General features: G+C 45.0%; 1 protein-coding gene across 1 annotated transcript in view; it reads right to left on the bottom strand.

The window, feature by feature from the left end:
- MEIOC (meiosis specific with coiled-coil domain) overlaps window positions 1-18,640 on the bottom strand; it is a 195,194-nt gene that overhangs the window by 10,729 nt on the left and 165,825 nt on the right. Inside the window, exon 4 of the mRNA XM_069754881.1 lies at window positions 15,775-15,909. Within this exon, the coding sequence (XP_069610982.1) occupies window positions 15,775-15,909 (135 nt within the window). The remainder of the gene's footprint in view (window positions 1-15,774; window positions 15,910-18,640) is intronic.

Here is an 18,640-nt window from a genome sequence, read left to right on the forward strand (position 1 = left end):
ATTGGGAACCATTTAGCTTTTCCACAGCCTTTGTACTACCAGTAACATGGAAGCCCCCCCATATATCCACTGACAGATGACAGATCTGAGTGAGGACTTGCTTTTTTGTGAATTGAGTTGAAGCTTTTTTTTTTGAAAATTTTACATAACATTTGGGATCACATTTATCTGCGCCCTATGCTGAGCACTTACTTTGGGGTTTCAATCTAAATCGCTGAGTGACGTGAATCAGATGAAACCCCCGAGGGATCCATTCACTATAATGAGGCAGCAGAGTTAGGCCGGTTTCACACATCAGTGGCTCCGGTACGTGTGGTGACAGTTTCCTCACGTACCGGAGACACTGACTTGATTAAAATCAATGTGTCTCTGCACATGTCAGCGTGTTTTCATGGACCGTGTGTCCGTTTGAAAAACATGGAGACATGTCAGTGTTCGTGGGAGCGCACGTATTACACAAACCCATTAAAGTCAATGGGTCCGTGTAAAACACGTACCGCACACGGATGCTGTCCGTGTGCCGTGCAGGAGACAGCGCTACAGTAAGCGCTGTCCCCCCAGTGTGGTGCTGAAGCCGCCATTCATTTCTTTTCTCCAGCAGCGTTCGCTGGAGAGAAGATATGAAAAATCTTTTTTTGGTGTTTAAAAAAAAGATCCCCCCTAGGGGTGGAGCAGCATATTCATCACTGTAATGAGCGGGACCACGTGACGGCTCATACAGAAGCTGCGGCTAGGAGAGGAAGCAGCGAGGGAGCCGGGTAAGTATTTTATTACCAGCGGGGGGGGGGGGGGGGGGGGCGCACAGGGGGTGGGAGGGGGTTGGGGACATGGATCTTTTTTTTTAAACAACAAAAAATAAAAAATTTTTTTCATATCTTCTCTCCAGCGAACGCTGCTGGAGAGAAGAAATGAATGGCGGCTTCAGCACCAGATGTAGGGGACAGCGCTCAACTGTAGCGCTGTCTCCTGCACGATGCGTGTGGTACCCAGTCGGCACACGGATGCCGCACGTGTGCCACACTGATGTGTCACGTGAGCACACGGACACGGATAATTCCGGTACCGATTTATCCGGTACCGGAATTATCTGGATGTGTGGGACAGGCCTAACTCTGGACTGTCTGGCTTCTGTTCAGCTGAGTTCTTCTTTTCAAGAGTGCATAGAACTATGGCAGACCGCGCTTTTATGGATGCCTAAAAAGACAGACACTGCTGGATCACAGGTCAGACAGCATCCATACTGCCTCCATCTACCTTATTATAGGTAATCCTCCACCAGAGGTTTCATCTGAATCACATATTTCAGAGATTTACACAAAAAACCCAGTGTAAGCGCTCAGCGCAGAAAGTAAGATATACTGCATGTGTGCCGTGCCTTACTGCGATCTTTCAGAGGCGGAATGAACAAATTATCAGCAGTTGAAGAATTGGCTTTATTTATTTGTTACGCTGTTCCTCATGTGGTATAAGTGATTAAGCGACTTTATTCTTCAGGTCGGTGCGATTACAGCGATACCAGATTTATATTGAGTTTTATAATTGGCTTTTGTTACACACTAAAAAGATCTTTTTATTGCAAAAACAAGTTTTTTGAATGGTTATATTTTTAAAGCTATAATTTTTCCATATTACGGCTGACAGTCATTTGAGAGATTGTTTTTTGTGGGATGAGTAGATGTTTTTATTGGTACTATTTTCGGTCAGATGACATTCGATTTAAGGGAGGCAGAATGAACAAAAAACAGAAATTCAGGGGCTCTGTTGAAGAACCCAGTGGTTGTTTATTTAGGCCCCACAGGTTCTCCTCGGACTGTGGCACAATAGTTCCACAATCACATGCGCAACACTTATCATTGCTCAGACACAGCAGTTCCTGCCTCCTAGTCCTGCGATGCCTCCTCCTGTGATAAGTACCTCACTGTCTATATATATATATAGTATATAAGAGCCTGTTGGGGGTGTAGTTAGCATTCTCAGCTCTGCTTCATTGCTAAATCCAAAAACTCTCCCTGTGTGAGAACGGCTGCACCCAGTAATCTAAGTGATACATTGTTGGATTCAGCTTCTCTTTGCCTACATCAGGCTGCTCTCAGATCAGGTAGCAAAAGCTGCTCACAGATTCCCTTTAAGTTCATACCAGGGCTGGGGACTCCTAAAATATATAAGAAATTGGTACAGTAGTAAAATGCAGTATGTGATGTAAATTTTTTCTTAAGAAATTGGGAAAGTTATGAAATGTCCTATAAATGTCAGTTCTATTTCTGATCTAAGGATCTCGGCTTTTAGTTAATAATAAAATAATAATTTTATTTATATAGCGCCAACATATTCCGCAGCGCTTTACAAATTATATTTGAATCTGTACTGCACTTTATGTACGTGCTCAATAGTGAGGCACTGCTGTAGAGTCAGAGTCTGAGCCGTTGATTAGGCAAATTGAGAAATTGGAGGTTTGGCTTACCGACTCTGCAGTACTCCAGTTTGTGTGTCTTGTATAGGGTATTACTTTAACCCTTTCAAAACCTTGGTGGTTTTCAGTTTTCTGCTTTCCTTCTTCCCAGAGCCATAACCTTTTTATTTTTCAGTCAATATGGCCGTGTGAGGGCTTGTTTTTTGCAGGATGAGTTGTACTTTTGAACGACTTCATTGGTTTTACCATATTAAGTATTGAAAAATGGGAAAAAAAATTCAAAGCATGGTGAAATTGCAATTCCACAATTATTTTTTGTACCATGCTCGCTACATGCTAAAACTGACCTGCCATTATGATTCTTCAATTCATTACGAGTTCAAAGATCGCAAATATTTATAGGTTCTTTTTTATTTAAAGGGAACCTGTCAGCAGAATTGTGCACAGTAAACTACAGACAGTGTCAGGTTGGCGCCGTTATACTGATTAAAATGATATGAAATCCATCTTATGGTTGTTGTTTAGTCTGCAATTTAAGTTTTGAGTTAATGATATGCCCGTGCTTCGGGAGGCCCGTGGGGGGGCTTTATGTGGTGCTCTGATTAGCTATTCATACTGAAGACTGCTGACAGATCGCTGTCCCTCAGTGACCTTACCCCTAGTTAACATAATAAATATTATAAACACGTGGTCAAAATTGTTCGTACACCTCGTTTAATGATTGAAAAACCCACAATGGTCACATAAATAACTTGAATCTGACAAAACTAATAACAAATCAAAGATCTATGAAAATGAACAAATTAACGTCAGACATGGTTCCACAGAATTAAAAAAAAAAAAATTAAAACTCATGAAATAGGCCTGGACAAAAATGATGGTACCCCTGAAAATAATGTGACAAAAGGGGCATTTTAAATCAAGGGGTGTCCACTAACTAGGATCAGAGGTGTCTACAATCTTGGAATCAGTGATTGGGCCTGTATACAAATTGATGATAAATCAGACGGATAATACGAATGGTAACAAAAGAAAAACTTCTAGAAGCAAAGATGTGGTCTTAGGCCATGTTCACACTATGCGGTTTTTACTGCGGAACCGCGGCGATTTTGCCGCTGCGAGTCCGCAGCTGTTTTCCATGCAGGGTACAGTACAATGTTACCCTATGGAAAACAGAAACCGCAGTGCACATGATGCGGAAAAACCCGAAAAAAACCGCGCTGAATTGCTGCGGAAAAAAAGAAGGACCATGTCACTTCTTTGTGCAGAATCGCAGCGATTCTGCACCCATAGAAATGCATTGATCCGCTTACTTCCCGCATGGGGCTGTGCCCACCATGCGGGAAGTAATGCGGATAATGTGCGGGTTATACCCGGGGTGGAGGAGAGGAGACTCTCCTCCAGGCACCGGGAACCATATTTGTATTAAAAAAAAGAATTAACCCCTTAGTGACAGAGCCAATTTGGTACTTAATGACCGAGCCAATTTTTGCAATTCTGACCACTGTCACTTTATGAGGTTATAACTCTGGAACGCTTTAACGGATCCCGCTGATTCTGAGATTGTTTTTTCGTGACATATTGTACTTCATGTTAGTGGTAACATTTCTTCGATATTACTTGCGATTATTTATGAAAAAAACGGAAATATGGCGAAAATCTTTAAAATTTTGCAATTTTCAAACTTTGTATTTTTATGCCCTTAAATCAGAGAGATATGTCATGAAAAATAGTTAATAAATAACATTTCCCACATGTCTACTTTACATCAGCACAATTTTGGAAACAAAATTTTTTTTTGTTAGGTAGTTATAAGGGTTAAAAGTTGACCAGCAATTTCTCATTTTTACAACACCATTTTTTTTTAGGGACCACATCACATTTGAAGTCATTTTGAGGGGTCTATATGATAGAAAATAATGAAGTGTGACACCATTCTAAAAACTACACCCCTCAAGGTTCTCAAAACCACATTCAAGAAGTTTATTAACCCTTTATGTGCTTCACAGGAACTGAAACAATGTGGAAGGAAAAATGTACATTTAACTTTTTTTTGCAAACCTCTTAATTCAGAACCATTTTTTTTATTTTCACAAGTGTAAAAACAGAAATGTAACCATACATTTTGTTATGCAATTTCTCCTGAATACGCCAATACCCCATATGTGGGGGTAAACCACTTTTTGGGCGCACCGCAGAACTTAGGAGTGAAGGAGCGCCGTTTGACTTTTTCAATGCAGAATTGGCTGGAATTGAGATCGGACGCCATGTCACGTTTAGAGAGCCCCTGATGTGCCTAAACAGTGGAAACTCCCCACAAGTGACACCATTTTGGAAAATAGACCCCTTAAGGAACTTATCTAGATGTGTGGTGAGCACTTTGAACCCCCAAGTGCTTCACAGAAGTTTATAACGTAGAGCCGTGAAAATAAAAAAATCGCTTTTGTTTACACAAAAATGATCTTTTCGCCCACAAATTCTTATTTTCACAAGGGTAACAGGAGAAATTAGACCACAAAAGTTGTTGTGCGATTTCTCCTGAATACGTCGATATCCCATATGTGAGGGTAAACCACTGTTTGGGCGCATGGCAGAGCTTGGAAATGAAGGAGCGCCGTTTTACTTTTTCAATGTAGAATTGGCTGGAATTGAGATTGGACGCCATGTCGCGTTTGGAGAGCCCCTGATGTGCCTAAACAGTAGAAACCCCCCACAAGTGACCCCATTTTGGAAACTAGACCCCTTAAGGAACTTATCTAGATGTGTGGTGAGCACTTTAAACCCCCATGTGCTTCACAGAAGTTTATAACGTAGAGTGTTATGAAAGGCAATTCAGTACTACAATGGACATAGCGGTCAGAGCACATACAGTGATCTAACAATAACCCAAAATCATAGAACGAGCTCTGAGACGTGGGAACTCTGCAGACCGCAATCCCTAATCCTCTCCAAACAACACTAGAGGCAGCCGTGGATTGCGCCTAACTCTGCCAATGCAACTCGGCACAGCCTGAGAAACTAACTAGCCTGAAGATAGAAAATAAGCCTACCTTGCCTCAGAGAAATACCCCAAAGGAAAAGGCAGCCCCCCACATATAATGACTGTGAGTTAAGATGAAAAGACAAACGTAGAGATGAAATAGATTCAGCAAAGTGAGGCCCGACTTTCTTAACAGATCGAGGACAGAAAAGGTAACTTTGCGGTCTACACAAAACCCTAAAGAACACCACGCAAAGGGGGCAAAAAGACCCTCCGTACCGAACTAACGGCACGGAGGTACACCCTTTGCGTCCCAGAGCTTCCAGCAACAAATTAGACAAGCTGGACAGAAAAAATAGCAAACAAATAGCAAAGAAGAACTTAGCTATGCAGAGCAGCAGGCCACAGGAATGATCCAGGGAAAAGCAAGTCCAACACTGGAACATTGACAGGAAGCCAGGATCAAAGCATTAGGTGGAGTTAAGTAGAGAAGCACCTAACGACCTCACCAGATCACCTGAGGGAGGAAACTCAGAAGCCGCAGTACCACTTCCCTCCACCAACAGAAGCTCACAGAGAGAATCTGCCGAAGTACCACTTGTGACCACAGGAGGGAGCTCTGCCACAGAATTCACAACAGTAGAGCCGTGAAAAAATAAAAATCGCATTTTTTCTACAAAAATGATCTTTTTGCCCACAAATTTTAATTTTCACAAGGGTAACAGGAGAAATTAGACCACTAAAGTTGTTGTGCAATTTCTTCTGAGTACGTCGATACCCAATATGTGGGGGTAAACCACTGTTAGGGCGCACCGCAGAGCTTGGAAGAGAAAGAGTGCCGTTTTACTTTTTTAATGTAGAATTGGCTGGAATTGAGATCGGACGCCATGTCGCGTTTGGAGAGCCCCTGATGTGCCTAAACAGTAGAAATCCCCCACAAGTGACCCCATTTTGGAAACTAGACCCCCCATGGAACTTATCTAGATGTGTGGTGAGAACTTTGAATGCCCAAGTGCTTCACAGACGTTTAGAATGCAGAGTCGTGAAAATAAAAAATATTTTTTTTTTCCACAAAAAAGATATTGTAGCCCCCAAGTTTTTATTTTCACAAGGGTAACAAGAGAAATTGGACCCCAAAAGTTGTTGTCCAATTTGTCCTGAGTATGCTGGTACCCCATATGTGGGGGTAAACCACTGTTTGGGCGCACGGCAGAGCTCGGAAGGAAGGAGCGCCGTTTTGGAATGCAGACTTTGATAGAATGGTCTGCGGGCATTATGTTGCGTTTGCAGAGCCCCTGATGTACCTAACCAGTAGAAATCCTCCACAAGTGACCCCATTTTGGAAACTAGACCCCCCAAGGAACTTATCTAGATGTGTGGTGAGAACTTTGAATGCCCAAGTGCTTCACAGAAGTTTAGAATGCAGAGTCGTGAAAATAAAAAATATTTTTTTTTTCCACAAAAAAGATATTGTAGCCCCCAAGTTTTTATTTTCACAAGGGTAACAGGAGAAATTGGACTGCAATAGTTGTTGTCCAATTTATCCCGAGTACGCTGATGCGCCATATGTGGGGTTAAACCACTGTTTGGGCGCACGGCAGAGCTCGGAAGGGAAGGAGCGCCTTTTTGGAATGCAGACTTTGATAGAATGGTCTGTGGGCATTATGTTGCGATTGCAGAGCCCCTGATGTACCTAAACTGTAGTAACCCCCCACAAGTGACCCCATTTTGGAAACTAGACCCCCCAAGGAACTTATCTAGATGTGTGGTGAGAACTTTGAATGCCCAAGTGCTTCACAGAAGTTTAGAATGCAGAGTCATGAAAATAAAAAATATTTCTTTTTTCACAAAAAAGATATTGTAGCCCCCAAGTTTTTATTTTCACAAGGGTAACAGGGGAAATTGGACCACTAAAGTTGTTGTACAATTTATCCTGAGTATGCTGATACCCCATATGTGGGGGTAAACCACTGTTTGGGCGCACGGCAAAGCTCAGAAGGGAGGGAGCACCATTTGACTTTTTGAGCGCAAAATTGGCTATCGTGTTTGGAGACCCCCTTATGTACCTAAACAGTGGAAACCGCCCAATTCTAGCTCCAACCCTGACCCCAACACACCCCTAACCCTAATCCCAACCTGATCCATAATCCTAATCACTAACCCTAACCATAATCACAACCCTTACCCCAAAACAACCCTAATGTCAACCCTAACCATAACCCTAATCAAAACCCTAAATCCAACACACCCCTAATCCTAATCTCAACCCTAACCTCAAACCTAACCCTAATCCCAATACACCCCTAATCACAACCCTAACCTTAACCCTAATCCCAAACCTAACCCTAATCCCAAGCGTAACCCTAATGCCAACCCTAACCCTAATACCAACCCTAATCCAAACCCTAACCCTAATCCAAACTCTAACCCTAACTTTAGCCCCAACCCTAGCCCTAACTTTAGCCCCAACCCTAACCCTAAGGCTACTTTCACACTTGCGTTGTTTGGCATCCGTCGCAATCCGTCGTTTTGGACAAGAAACGGATCCTGCAAATGTGCCCGAAGGATGCGTTTTTTGCCCATAGACTTGTATTGCCGACGGATCGTGACGGATGGCCACACGTCGCGTCTGTCGTGCACTGGATCAGTGTTTTGGCGGACCGTCAGCACAAAAAAACCTTCAATGTAACGTTTTTTTGTACGTTGCATCCGCCATTTCTGACCGCGCATGCGTGGCCGTAACTCCGCCCCAGGACATAGATTGGGCAGCGGATGTGTTGAAAAACTACATCCGCTGCCCACGTTGTGCACAATTTTCACAACGTGTGTCGGTATGTCGGGCTGATGCATTGCGACGGCCCCGTACCGACGTAAGTGTGAAAGAAGCCTAACCCTAAATTTAGCCCCAACCCTAACTCTAAATTTAGCCCCAACCCTAACCCCTAAATTTAGCCCTAACCCTAGCCCTAACCCTACCCTACCCCTAATTTTAGCCCCAACTGCTCTTCTTCTGCCGGCCGGCAGATGGAGACAGATGGCGGGCGCACTGCGCATGCGCCCGCCATTTTCTTTTGCCGGCGGCCAGGAGGAGCAGCAGAAGGACCCAGGGACACAGGTGAGTATGGCAGGGTCCCCGAATCCCCCTATTTCTCTGTACTCTGATGTGCGATCACATCAGAGGACAGAGAATTACACTTTGACTTTTTTTTTTGCGGTCGCCGGTAAACAGTTACTTACCGGCGGTCGCAAAACGGGTCGGTAAAACCGACCCCGATCATGCTCTTTGGGGTCTCGGCTACCCCCGGCAGCCGAGACCCCAAAGATTCTCGCGGGGCCGGCCGGCGGGCGCACTGCGCCCGCCATTTTGAAGATGGCGGCGCCCACCGGGAGCCACGAGGAGCATCGGGGGAGATAGGTGAGTATTGGGGGGGCTACCTGGGACCCCTTTTCTCTGTCCTCCGATGTGCAATCACATCGGAGGACAGAGTAATTAAAAAGAGATCGCGTTTTTTTTTTTTTGCGACCGCCGGTAAACGGTTAATTACCGGCAATTGCAAATGCGGGGTGGGTTAAAAACCCCCCGAATCATGTTCTCTGAGGTCTCGGCTACCCCCGGCAGCCGAGACCCCGGAGAAAATCCGACTCTGGGGGGCGCTATTTACTTTTTCCACAGCGCCGTTAATTAAGTACCCTTAGCGGCCACCGTTAAAAGACGTATCGGCGGTCGCTAAGGGTTTAAAATAAAAAATCATGTTATACTCACCTCTGAAGTCTCAGCGCTGCACGCGGCCATCCGGTCTCAGGTTTGCTATGCGACCAGGACCTTCGGTGACGTCGCGGTCACATGACCGTGACGTCACCGAAGGTCCTGGTCGCACAGCATCTTTGGAACCGGACCGCCGCCTGCAACGCCCAGGAGATCGGGACGTCAGAGGGTGAGTATATCATCATGATTTTATTATTTTTAACACTACTATTGATGCTGCATATTGCTGCATATGCAGCATCAATAGTAGGGGTAAATCCCGCAGCGGAACCCGCAGGACAAACCGCGATAAATCTGCAGGGATAACCGCAGCGGGTTTGCCCTGCAGATTTATCAAATCCGCTGCGGGAGAACCCGCAGGATAAAAAGGAACGTGTGAATGTGGCCTTAAGGAGCACTATGGCAAAAAAAGAGAGGCAATTAAAGAATAAATGCACAAACCTTTGAAGGAAACCGGTCACCCCCCCCGGCATTTCTAACTAAGACTGCTTGTGCAGTACTAATGCTGCATTCTGTGAAGGTGGCTCTTATTTGGGCGGTCCATTCCAAAGCTGCAATATTACTTGTTATAATTTGCCCGCCATACCTTTAGTCTGTCCGGGGGGCACGCCTTTTCTCCCCGGATACAAACTCCTCCCAGCCATCACTCATCCCCTCCGTGCGCCACCTCCTCTGCCTTCATTAACGTCCCCGACACCTGCGCTGTAAGTTCCTTCGACTCACATCACATGATGGGAACTTACAGCACAGGCGCCGTTAATGAAAACAGAGGAGGCGGCGCCGGAGGGGCTGAGTGACGGCTGGGAGGCGTTTGTGTCCGAGGGGAAAAGACGTGCCCCCCGGACAGACAAAAGATATGGCGGGCAAATTATAAAAAGTGATATTGCCGCATTGGAAGGGACCCCCCAAAAAAGAGCCACCTTCACAGAATGCAGCATTACTGCTGCACAAGGTGTCTCTTTTAGATGCCAGGGGGGTGACAGGTTCCCTTTAAGACAGCATCTTCTTTGCTTCTATTTCTACTTCCCTCCTGAGGGTATGAGGCAGGAGCAGCTCTATTGGCTTTAAATCTACGGCTGGTCGGGCTCAATCATCTGCTATCAAGGAGCATTGGCTGCAATCTGCCATTCACACTCACATGGCGGCGGTCACCGGCACTTCTTGTTCCTTGGTGCAGCTGAGGATCTGCGGTAATGTCCGTCGGATAACGCCCCCTTTGGATCATGTGAACGGCTCAGGAAGTCCTGTACGGCAGAGGTGTCAGGGTATGTGCACACGTCCGGATTTTTCGCGTTTTTTTTGCGGATTTTCCCGATAAAAACGCTATAAATCCGCATAAAAAACGCTCAAATTATGCATCCTATCATTTAGAATGCATTCCGCATTTTTTGTGCAGATGTATGCGTTTTTTTCCGCAAAAAAAACGCAATCCGCAAAAAGAATGGCCATGCTCATTCTTTTTGCGGATTTTCTGCGGATTTCATGCATTCAGGAAAAAAAAAAAAAAAAAAAACGCAAAAAATCCGCAAAAAATCAGCGCAAAAAACGCGCAAAAAACGCGAGAAAAACGCGCGGAAAAAAACGCGATTTTCTGGCAGATTTCTCCGGATTTTGTCAGGAAAAAAACCTGACGTGTGCACATAGCCACAATCTGCATTCCTCGAGGGCCGCAAACCATGCGTGTTTTCAAGATTTCCTTAGCTTTGCACAAGGTGCTGTAATCATTATGTGTGTAGGTGATTAAATTATCATCTGTGCAGTACAAGGAAATCCTGAAAACATGACCTGTTTGCAGCCCTTGAGGAATGCAGTTTGACACCCCTGCTGTACGAGATACTGGGATAACTCTCCGGCAACACAGAGTTCCATTAACTGTCACGCTTCAACTGGGGTTCTTCAGGGGTGCACAACTCCTTAAGGTAAGAGGCCACCCGGTCTGATTTAATTTTCTAATACAATTGCTATTGGGTCCTTCATTTCCTGCGGATCCGCAGCGTCTTTTACCGTGCAGAAACGCTGCAGATCCGCAAGTCATTTACAGTACAATGTAAATGAATGAGAAAAAAAATGCTGTGCTGATGGTGCGGAAAATTCCGAGCTGCGGATTAAAAGAAGTAGCATGTCACTTCTTTTTTGCGGATCTGCGTTTTTGTACCCATTCCATTATAGAAATCCGCAGGGGTAAAAAACGGAAGAAATCTGCACAAAAAACGCAACAAATCCGCACCTGCGTTTTCTGCCAAGACATGCAGAATCTGAACTAAAAATTCCTGAGGCTAATCCACAACGTGGGCACATAGCCTAAAGGTGAACTTCAAGCTCAAGGAACATCAGTGTCAGATCACACCATCCGTCATTGTATGAGCCAAAGTGGACTTCATGGGAGACGACTAAGGAGGATACCATTGTTGAAAAAAAATCATAAAAAAGCCAGACTGGAATTTGCCAAACTACATGTTAACAAGCCACAAAGCTTCTGGGAGAATGTCCTATGGACAGGTGAGACAAAAATTGAACTTTTTGGCAAGACACATCAGCTCTATGTTCACAGACGGAAAAATGAAACATATCACGAAAAGAACACGGTCCCTACTGTGAAACATAGTGGAGGCTCTGTTATGTTCTGGGGCTGCTTTTCTGCATCTGGCACAGATTCTATTGAGCATCTTTGGAAAGAGCTGAATCATGCCGTCTGGAAAAGGCAACCTTCAAACGTGAGACAACTGGAGCAGTTTGCTCTTGAGGAGAGAGACAAAATACCTGTCGAGAGGTGCAGAAGTCTCATTGACAGTTACAGGAATCGTTGTGATTGCAGTGATTGCCTCAAAAGGTTGTGCAATATTACCGTATTTTTGACTTTATAAGACGCTCCGGATTATAAGACGCACCCCAAATTTTGAAGAGAAAAAGAGGAAAAACATTTTTTTAAAATAAAATGGTGGTGCTTTTTATAATCCATGTGTCGTATTTCTTACCAGGGGTGGTGGCTGCCGTCAAGCAGGGTCCCAGGGTTGCTGGTGGAGGAGGCAAAAGTGGAGCATTGCCGCAGACTGGGATGAGTGGGTGTTCCAAAGTGCAGCACGCCGCTGCGGGTGTCCCAGTGGTGGTGCTGTGTCCCGGTGACGGTGCTGCTGTGTCCCCAGTGGCGGTGCTGCTCTGTGTCCACGGTGGCGGTGCTGCGTCCCCGATGCTGCGCTGTGTACCCGCTGCTGCGGGGGCTCTGCTGACATTTTGTGAAAGGCCAGAGCCCCCCGCAAGTTCTTCCAAGGTTTCCTGACTCCTGTGCGGCGGCGGACTCTGGGAAAATGGCTGCCGGGAGGCGGCTCATGCGCTGATCGAGATCTCGGCAGATGAGAACCATGGAGGAACTTGCGGGGGGCTCTGGCCTTTCACAAAAAGGTCGGCAGAGCCCCCGCAGGAACGGGACACAGCACAGCACCGCCACCGTGGAAACAGAGCAGCATCGCCACAGGGACACAGCGCAGCACCGGGACACCCACAGCAGCACTCCGATAAGGTATATCCGCATTATAAGACGCACCTTCATTTTCTCCCAAAATTTTTTGGGAAAAAGTACATCTTATAATCCGAAAAATACGGTAAGGTAAGGGTACCATCATTTCTGTCCAGGCCTATTTCATGAGTTTTATTTTTTTTTAAATTTTGTGGAAGCATGGTTCAAAAGCAATGTCTGACTTTCATTTGTTCATTTTCTTATATATTGTTAATTTATCATTACTTTCGTCAGAATCAAGTTATTTCTGTGACCATTGTGGGTTTTTCTGTCATTAAACGAGGGGTATCAGCAATTTTACATGCTGATAAAAAAAAAAAAAACATTCTGCAGGCAGGCACCAGCCGTGGCACCTGCACTGCAGCATAATCGAATATGTACTGTGTATATAACTGTTATGGTTAAGGTTATCCTAATATAAAAAAAATCCATTTGAAAATGGCACCCGCTGCGCCTGCGCAGTAGCAGCTATCGCTGAATATAGAGGTGATCCGATAGCTGCTACTACCCACGCGCCGGCAGCACCATCTTTCTAGAGAAGAAAAAACAATTTCTTCTTCCAAGATGGCGCGGCTGAGCCTGCGCAGTAGCAGCTATCGGATCACCTCTATATACATGAAGCCCCCCCCCACTGGCCCTCACTAAAACTGAAAATAAAGCTTAAACAACAACCACAAGACAGATTTCATCAACCAAGGTATCATTTTAATCAGTATAACGTCGCTGACCTGACACTGTCTATAGGTTACTGTGCACAATCCTGCTGACAGTTTCCCTTTAGGCCGGTTTCACACGTCAGTAGCTCCGGTACGTGTGGTGACAGTTTCCTCACGTACCGGAGACACTGACTCACGTAGACACATTAAAATAAATGTGTCTCTGCACATGTCAGCGTGTTTTCACGGACCGTGTGTGTTCGTTTGCAAAACACAGAGACATGTCCGTGGGAGCGCACGGATCACACGGACCCATTAAAGTCAATGGGTCCGTGTAAACACGTACCGCACACGGATGCTGTCCGTGTGCTATCCTTGTGCGTTTTTCCTGTCATAGGGTTAAAATTGTAAAAATTGTTGCAATACATGGACACGGACACACGTACAGCAAACGGACAGCACATGTACAGCACACGGACCCTAAAAACGTACTCACACAGATCCCACACGGATGGCCTACGTGAGCACACATACACGGATAACTCCGGTACCGGAATTATCTGGACGTGTGAGACTGGCCTTAAGTGGTGTAAACCCGTGGCGTCTCCATTATTTTCGGATCTGGGGCTAAGTGAGGGCTTAATTTTTGAGTGTCCCCCGACGTTTTTATTGATACTACTTCAGGGTAGTATGGTTTGATCGCCTGTTATTGCAATGTCGCGGCAATCAAAAAAAGCAATTTTTTTTTCTTGTTACGCTGTTTACTGATCGGATTAAGATTTTTAATATTTTGATAGATCGGGCATTTCTGAATGCGGAGATACCAAATATTTGCATTTTTTATTGTTTTATTTTGAATGGGGTGGCAGCCCTGTTTTGTGTAGCTAAAATGATCATCTGCAATGAGGGCCGGCCACAGAGCGGTGCTCAGAGCAGATCGGCAATGACAACCACAGGGGTCTCCTGCAGACCCTGAAATGTCATGCCAACCCATGGGCACCACTGGGCGGGATTAGTGACGCACTTCCTGCGCGGCCATGATAACTGCTGCTGTTGAGAGATTGACAGCGGTATTTCACATGTTAACAACTGCGGGTGGCCTGCAATTGCACCAGTGGCTATTAGCGGCACATTCCAACTGATGAAACAGCTGATACATATCGGAAAACATGCATGCTCAGAGCCGGAACCTGCATGGACATGACCAATGACGTATATATAGGTCGTGAAGGGGTTAAAGGCTAGCTCACATGAGTGTATAACATGGCCCAGAGCAATGCTTTATCAGATAGCACTTGGTCCAATGTTATACTAGAGCGGCAGTGCAGAGCTGCAATTTTTTTCACATGCCGATTTGCATGCTGCAAGTGCATCTGATGATTGGACCAAACGCACCTATACAAGTTTATGGTACGTCCGATGTATGAGAACGAATAGAGAAAATGGGGAAATTAAGTTCTCCGAACCTATGCTGCAATCCTCTCGCATGAGAGAAACGATGACTGTGTGACACTGGCCTTATGTTTAAAGGGAACCTGTCACCTGAATTTGGCGGGACTGGTTTTGGGTCATATGGGCGGAGTTTTCGGGTGTTTGATTCACCCTTTCCTTACCCGCTGGCTGCATGCTGGCTGCAATATTGGATTGAAGTTCATTCTCCGTCCTCCATAGTACATGCCTGCACAAGGCAAGATTGCTTTGCGCAGGCGTGTACTATGGAGGACAGAGAATGAACTTCAATCCAATATTGCAGCCAGCATGCAGCCAGCGGGTAAGGAAAGGGTGAATCAAACACCTGAAAACTCCGCCCATATGACCCAAAACCAGTCCCGCCAAATTCAGGTGACAGAGTCCCTTTAAGTAAGTCTATAGAGCTTGGTTCTGATGCTCCACATCTTACAATGTAAATACCACTTCCAGGTCACGCAGAGAGCAGTCTGACCCAGAGTCTGCAGAGGGTTAATGTCTCTCAGAAGTAGAGCAGCATGCATTGGATCCCAAAGATAGCAGCGGTAGGTGAGTATATTACCACACTCACACTACATGAATATATACTCACATTTAATTAAAATTTAAGTATAACAATGTATTATGCCTGTTAGTAATGACTGATGAGCAGCCTATTAGGCTCCTAATGGCTAATGTCTATGGCAGACAAGTGGGCCTTTGTTGGCCCTTTGTTGCCATGAACATATATTGGCATCTCCCAAAATGCACTACAGGAGTGCCATGGGCTAAAACACCTGGAACCAGAGAGAGCCATTTATTTCACCAGAATGTGAGGACTACGCTGACATTGGCTACAGTATCAGCTTCTTAAATGTGTGGAGGGAGAACAGGTTCAGAGAGGGTTTCTTCACATACACGTGAAAATTAACTGTGATCATTTATAATCAAGCAATATACATCACAGACCATCTAGCAACAGGGAGGCAGTACAGGACTTACTCTGGCTTGTTCGCGTAACTGATCCACAATCAAACGATCAACTCTTGAGGGCTTAGAACTCAACCTTGGGACTGAAGCATTGTTTGTACTGGAAACCTTTTTTCCAGGATAATGATTCATAAGAAGAGATTCTGTCTGAATCAGACAAATAAATCAATTCAATTGCATTATAATAGCACATTATTTTTCTACAAGGAAATAAAACTACTGTAGGCTGCAAAAACTAATTTACACTAGAAGGCGATATATGAACTATTTTATAACCATAGACATTACAATAATACAACGCAAATAAAAATAAAACAGAGCTGTGGAGTTGGTAAGCCAAAGTTCTGACTTTGACTCCGCTACAGATGGCCAATAGTATCAACAAATGTAATGTAATAAAATTGTGACACATGGCTTTTTCTCATCATCATGTATATAATGAGGTTTCTTAGATTCAACATAAAACAAAGGAGAGTTGCTGAATTATTTTCTATCACTAGAGCACCTCACTGAGGTGTTTTTTTAATGAGTACATCAGATTGCAGAGCCTGAAATATATTTTTATTATGAAACTTTTTAACCTGTTCAAAATTCCTATGAAAATAATAAATTAAAGAGAATCTGCAGGTTAACAGCGTTCTGAACCTGCCTGACACCAGCAGTTAGACACATGCTGCCGGGAGGAAATTAAATTTATTCCCCTCCAGGTAGTGTTAGGCTATGTGCACACTTTGCAGATTCCACTGCGGATTTTTCCGCAGCGGAATTGCAAAATCCGCAGTGAAAACCCATCGCGGTTTTTACTGCGGATTTATCGCGGTTTTTACTGCGTTTTCTTCTGCGGATTTTCAACTGCAGTTTTCTATTGGAGCAGCTGAAAATCCGCAGAAAAGAAGTGACATGCTGCGGAATGCAATCCGCAGCGTTTCCGCGCGGATTTTTCTGCAGCATGTGCACAGCGTTTTTTGTTTCCCATAGGTTTACATTGAAATGTAAACTCATGGGAAACTGCTGCGGATCCGCTTCGGTCAAATCCGCTGCGGATCCGCAGCAAAATCCGCAAAGTGTGAATATAGCCTTAGGGTTTGAGTCACGGGGGTGGCGGAAGAACTGGTTCAATTGCCGCTCTGTATATAGGGCGCAGCAGCTGTAAACACGCCCCCGGCACTAACTGACAGCCGACTAGTGATGTGCCGCTGTCACCACTATTCACAGAGTGGTGACTAATTTCCAAACGCTACCAGGGAAAAGAAAGTTAATTTCCTCCAAGCAGCAGAGATTGAAGTGCCGGGCGGGTTCAGGATGCTATTTAACCTGCAGATTAACCCCACATCTGCAAATTAATAGCGTTTTTTTCATGTGACAGGTTCCCTTTAATTATGCAATATTAATAACAGATAATATATATTTTTTAAAACAGGAGTTAGACTTGACACACATTTACCGACTTCACTTGAAACTAAGGGTATGTGCGCGCGTTGCAGATTTGCTGTTGTAAAAATCTGCGCGGATTCTTCCTCTCTTGGCACAAAACGCAGTTGAAAATCCAAGCAGATTTGATGCGTTTTTTAGGCGAATTGTTCATGCGGAATTTGTATGCAATTTTGTAAGCTAAATAAAGATATATTATTTCCCCCAAAAAAAAGAATCATTTCCTAGTCCAACCTCTTCTTTTACATTCTCCATTGAAGACCATAATAGTATTACATGTCAGCTAGATACCATCATTAATAAAACGGTACATGAAGAGTTAAATAAAGACACACACACAAATGCAATATTTGTTTAATTTTCAAAAACTTTATAAAAGGGTATGTTCCCACGGTCAGTAAACACTGCGGGTTGGATGCTGCGTACATACGCAGCGTCCAACCCGCAGTGGCCAGATGTTACATCATAGTGGATGGGATTTGAAGAAATCCCATCTCCACTACGCGTGCAACGGCACCCGCGGCTTTCCTGCGGAGACGGACATTTGGCGCGTCTTTCCAGACTGCAGTATGTCAATTTATATTGCGGAGATGCTAAAGGTACCTTCACACTCAGCGACGCTGCAGCGATACCGACAGCGATGTCGATCGCTGCAGTGTCGCTGTTTGGTCGCTGGAGAACTGTCACACAGACAGCTCTCCAGCGACCAACGATCCCGAGGTCCCCGGTAACCAGGGTAAACATCGGGTTACTAAGCGCAGGGTCGCGCTTAGTAACCCGATGTTTACCCTGGTTACCAGCGTAAACGTTAAAAAAACAAACACTACATACCTACCTTCAGCTGTCTGTCCTCCGGCGCTCTGCTTTCCTCTGCACTGTCAGCGCCGGTCAGCCGGAAAGCAGAGCGGTGACGTCACCGCTGTGCTTTCCGGCTGGCCGGCGCTGACACAGGATGCAGGAGGAGTGCAGAGAAGCAGAGCGCTGGGGACAGACAGCTGAAGGTAAGTATGTAGTGTTTGTTTTTTTAACGTTTAGGCTGGTAACCAGGGTAAACATCGGGTTACTAAGCGCGGCCCTGCGCTTAGTAACCCGATGTTTACCCTGGTTACCAGTGAAGACATCGCTGGATCGGCGTCACACACGACGATCCAGCGATGTCAGCGGGAGATCCAGCGACGAAATAAAGTTCTGGACTTTCCTCAGCGACCAATGATCTCCCAGCAGGGGCCTAATCGTTGGTCGCTGTCACACATAACGATTTCCTTAACGATATCGTTGCTATGTCACAACAAGCAACGATATCGTTAACGATATAGTTATGTGTGACGGTACCTTTAGTCTCCGCAAGATAAACGTCCCCATACAATGTATTGGGCGGTGATTCCGCACGGTTCAATGAGGACATGCAGAATCACATGCGTTCAAAAGCCGGCAGCGCTTTGGACGG

The sequence above is a fragment of the Ranitomeya imitator genome, chromosome 2, assembly GCF_032444005.1.
Source record: "Ranitomeya imitator isolate aRanImi1 chromosome 2, aRanImi1.pri, whole genome shotgun sequence".
Lineage (NCBI taxonomy): Eukaryota > Metazoa > Chordata > Amphibia > Anura > Dendrobatidae > Ranitomeya > Ranitomeya imitator.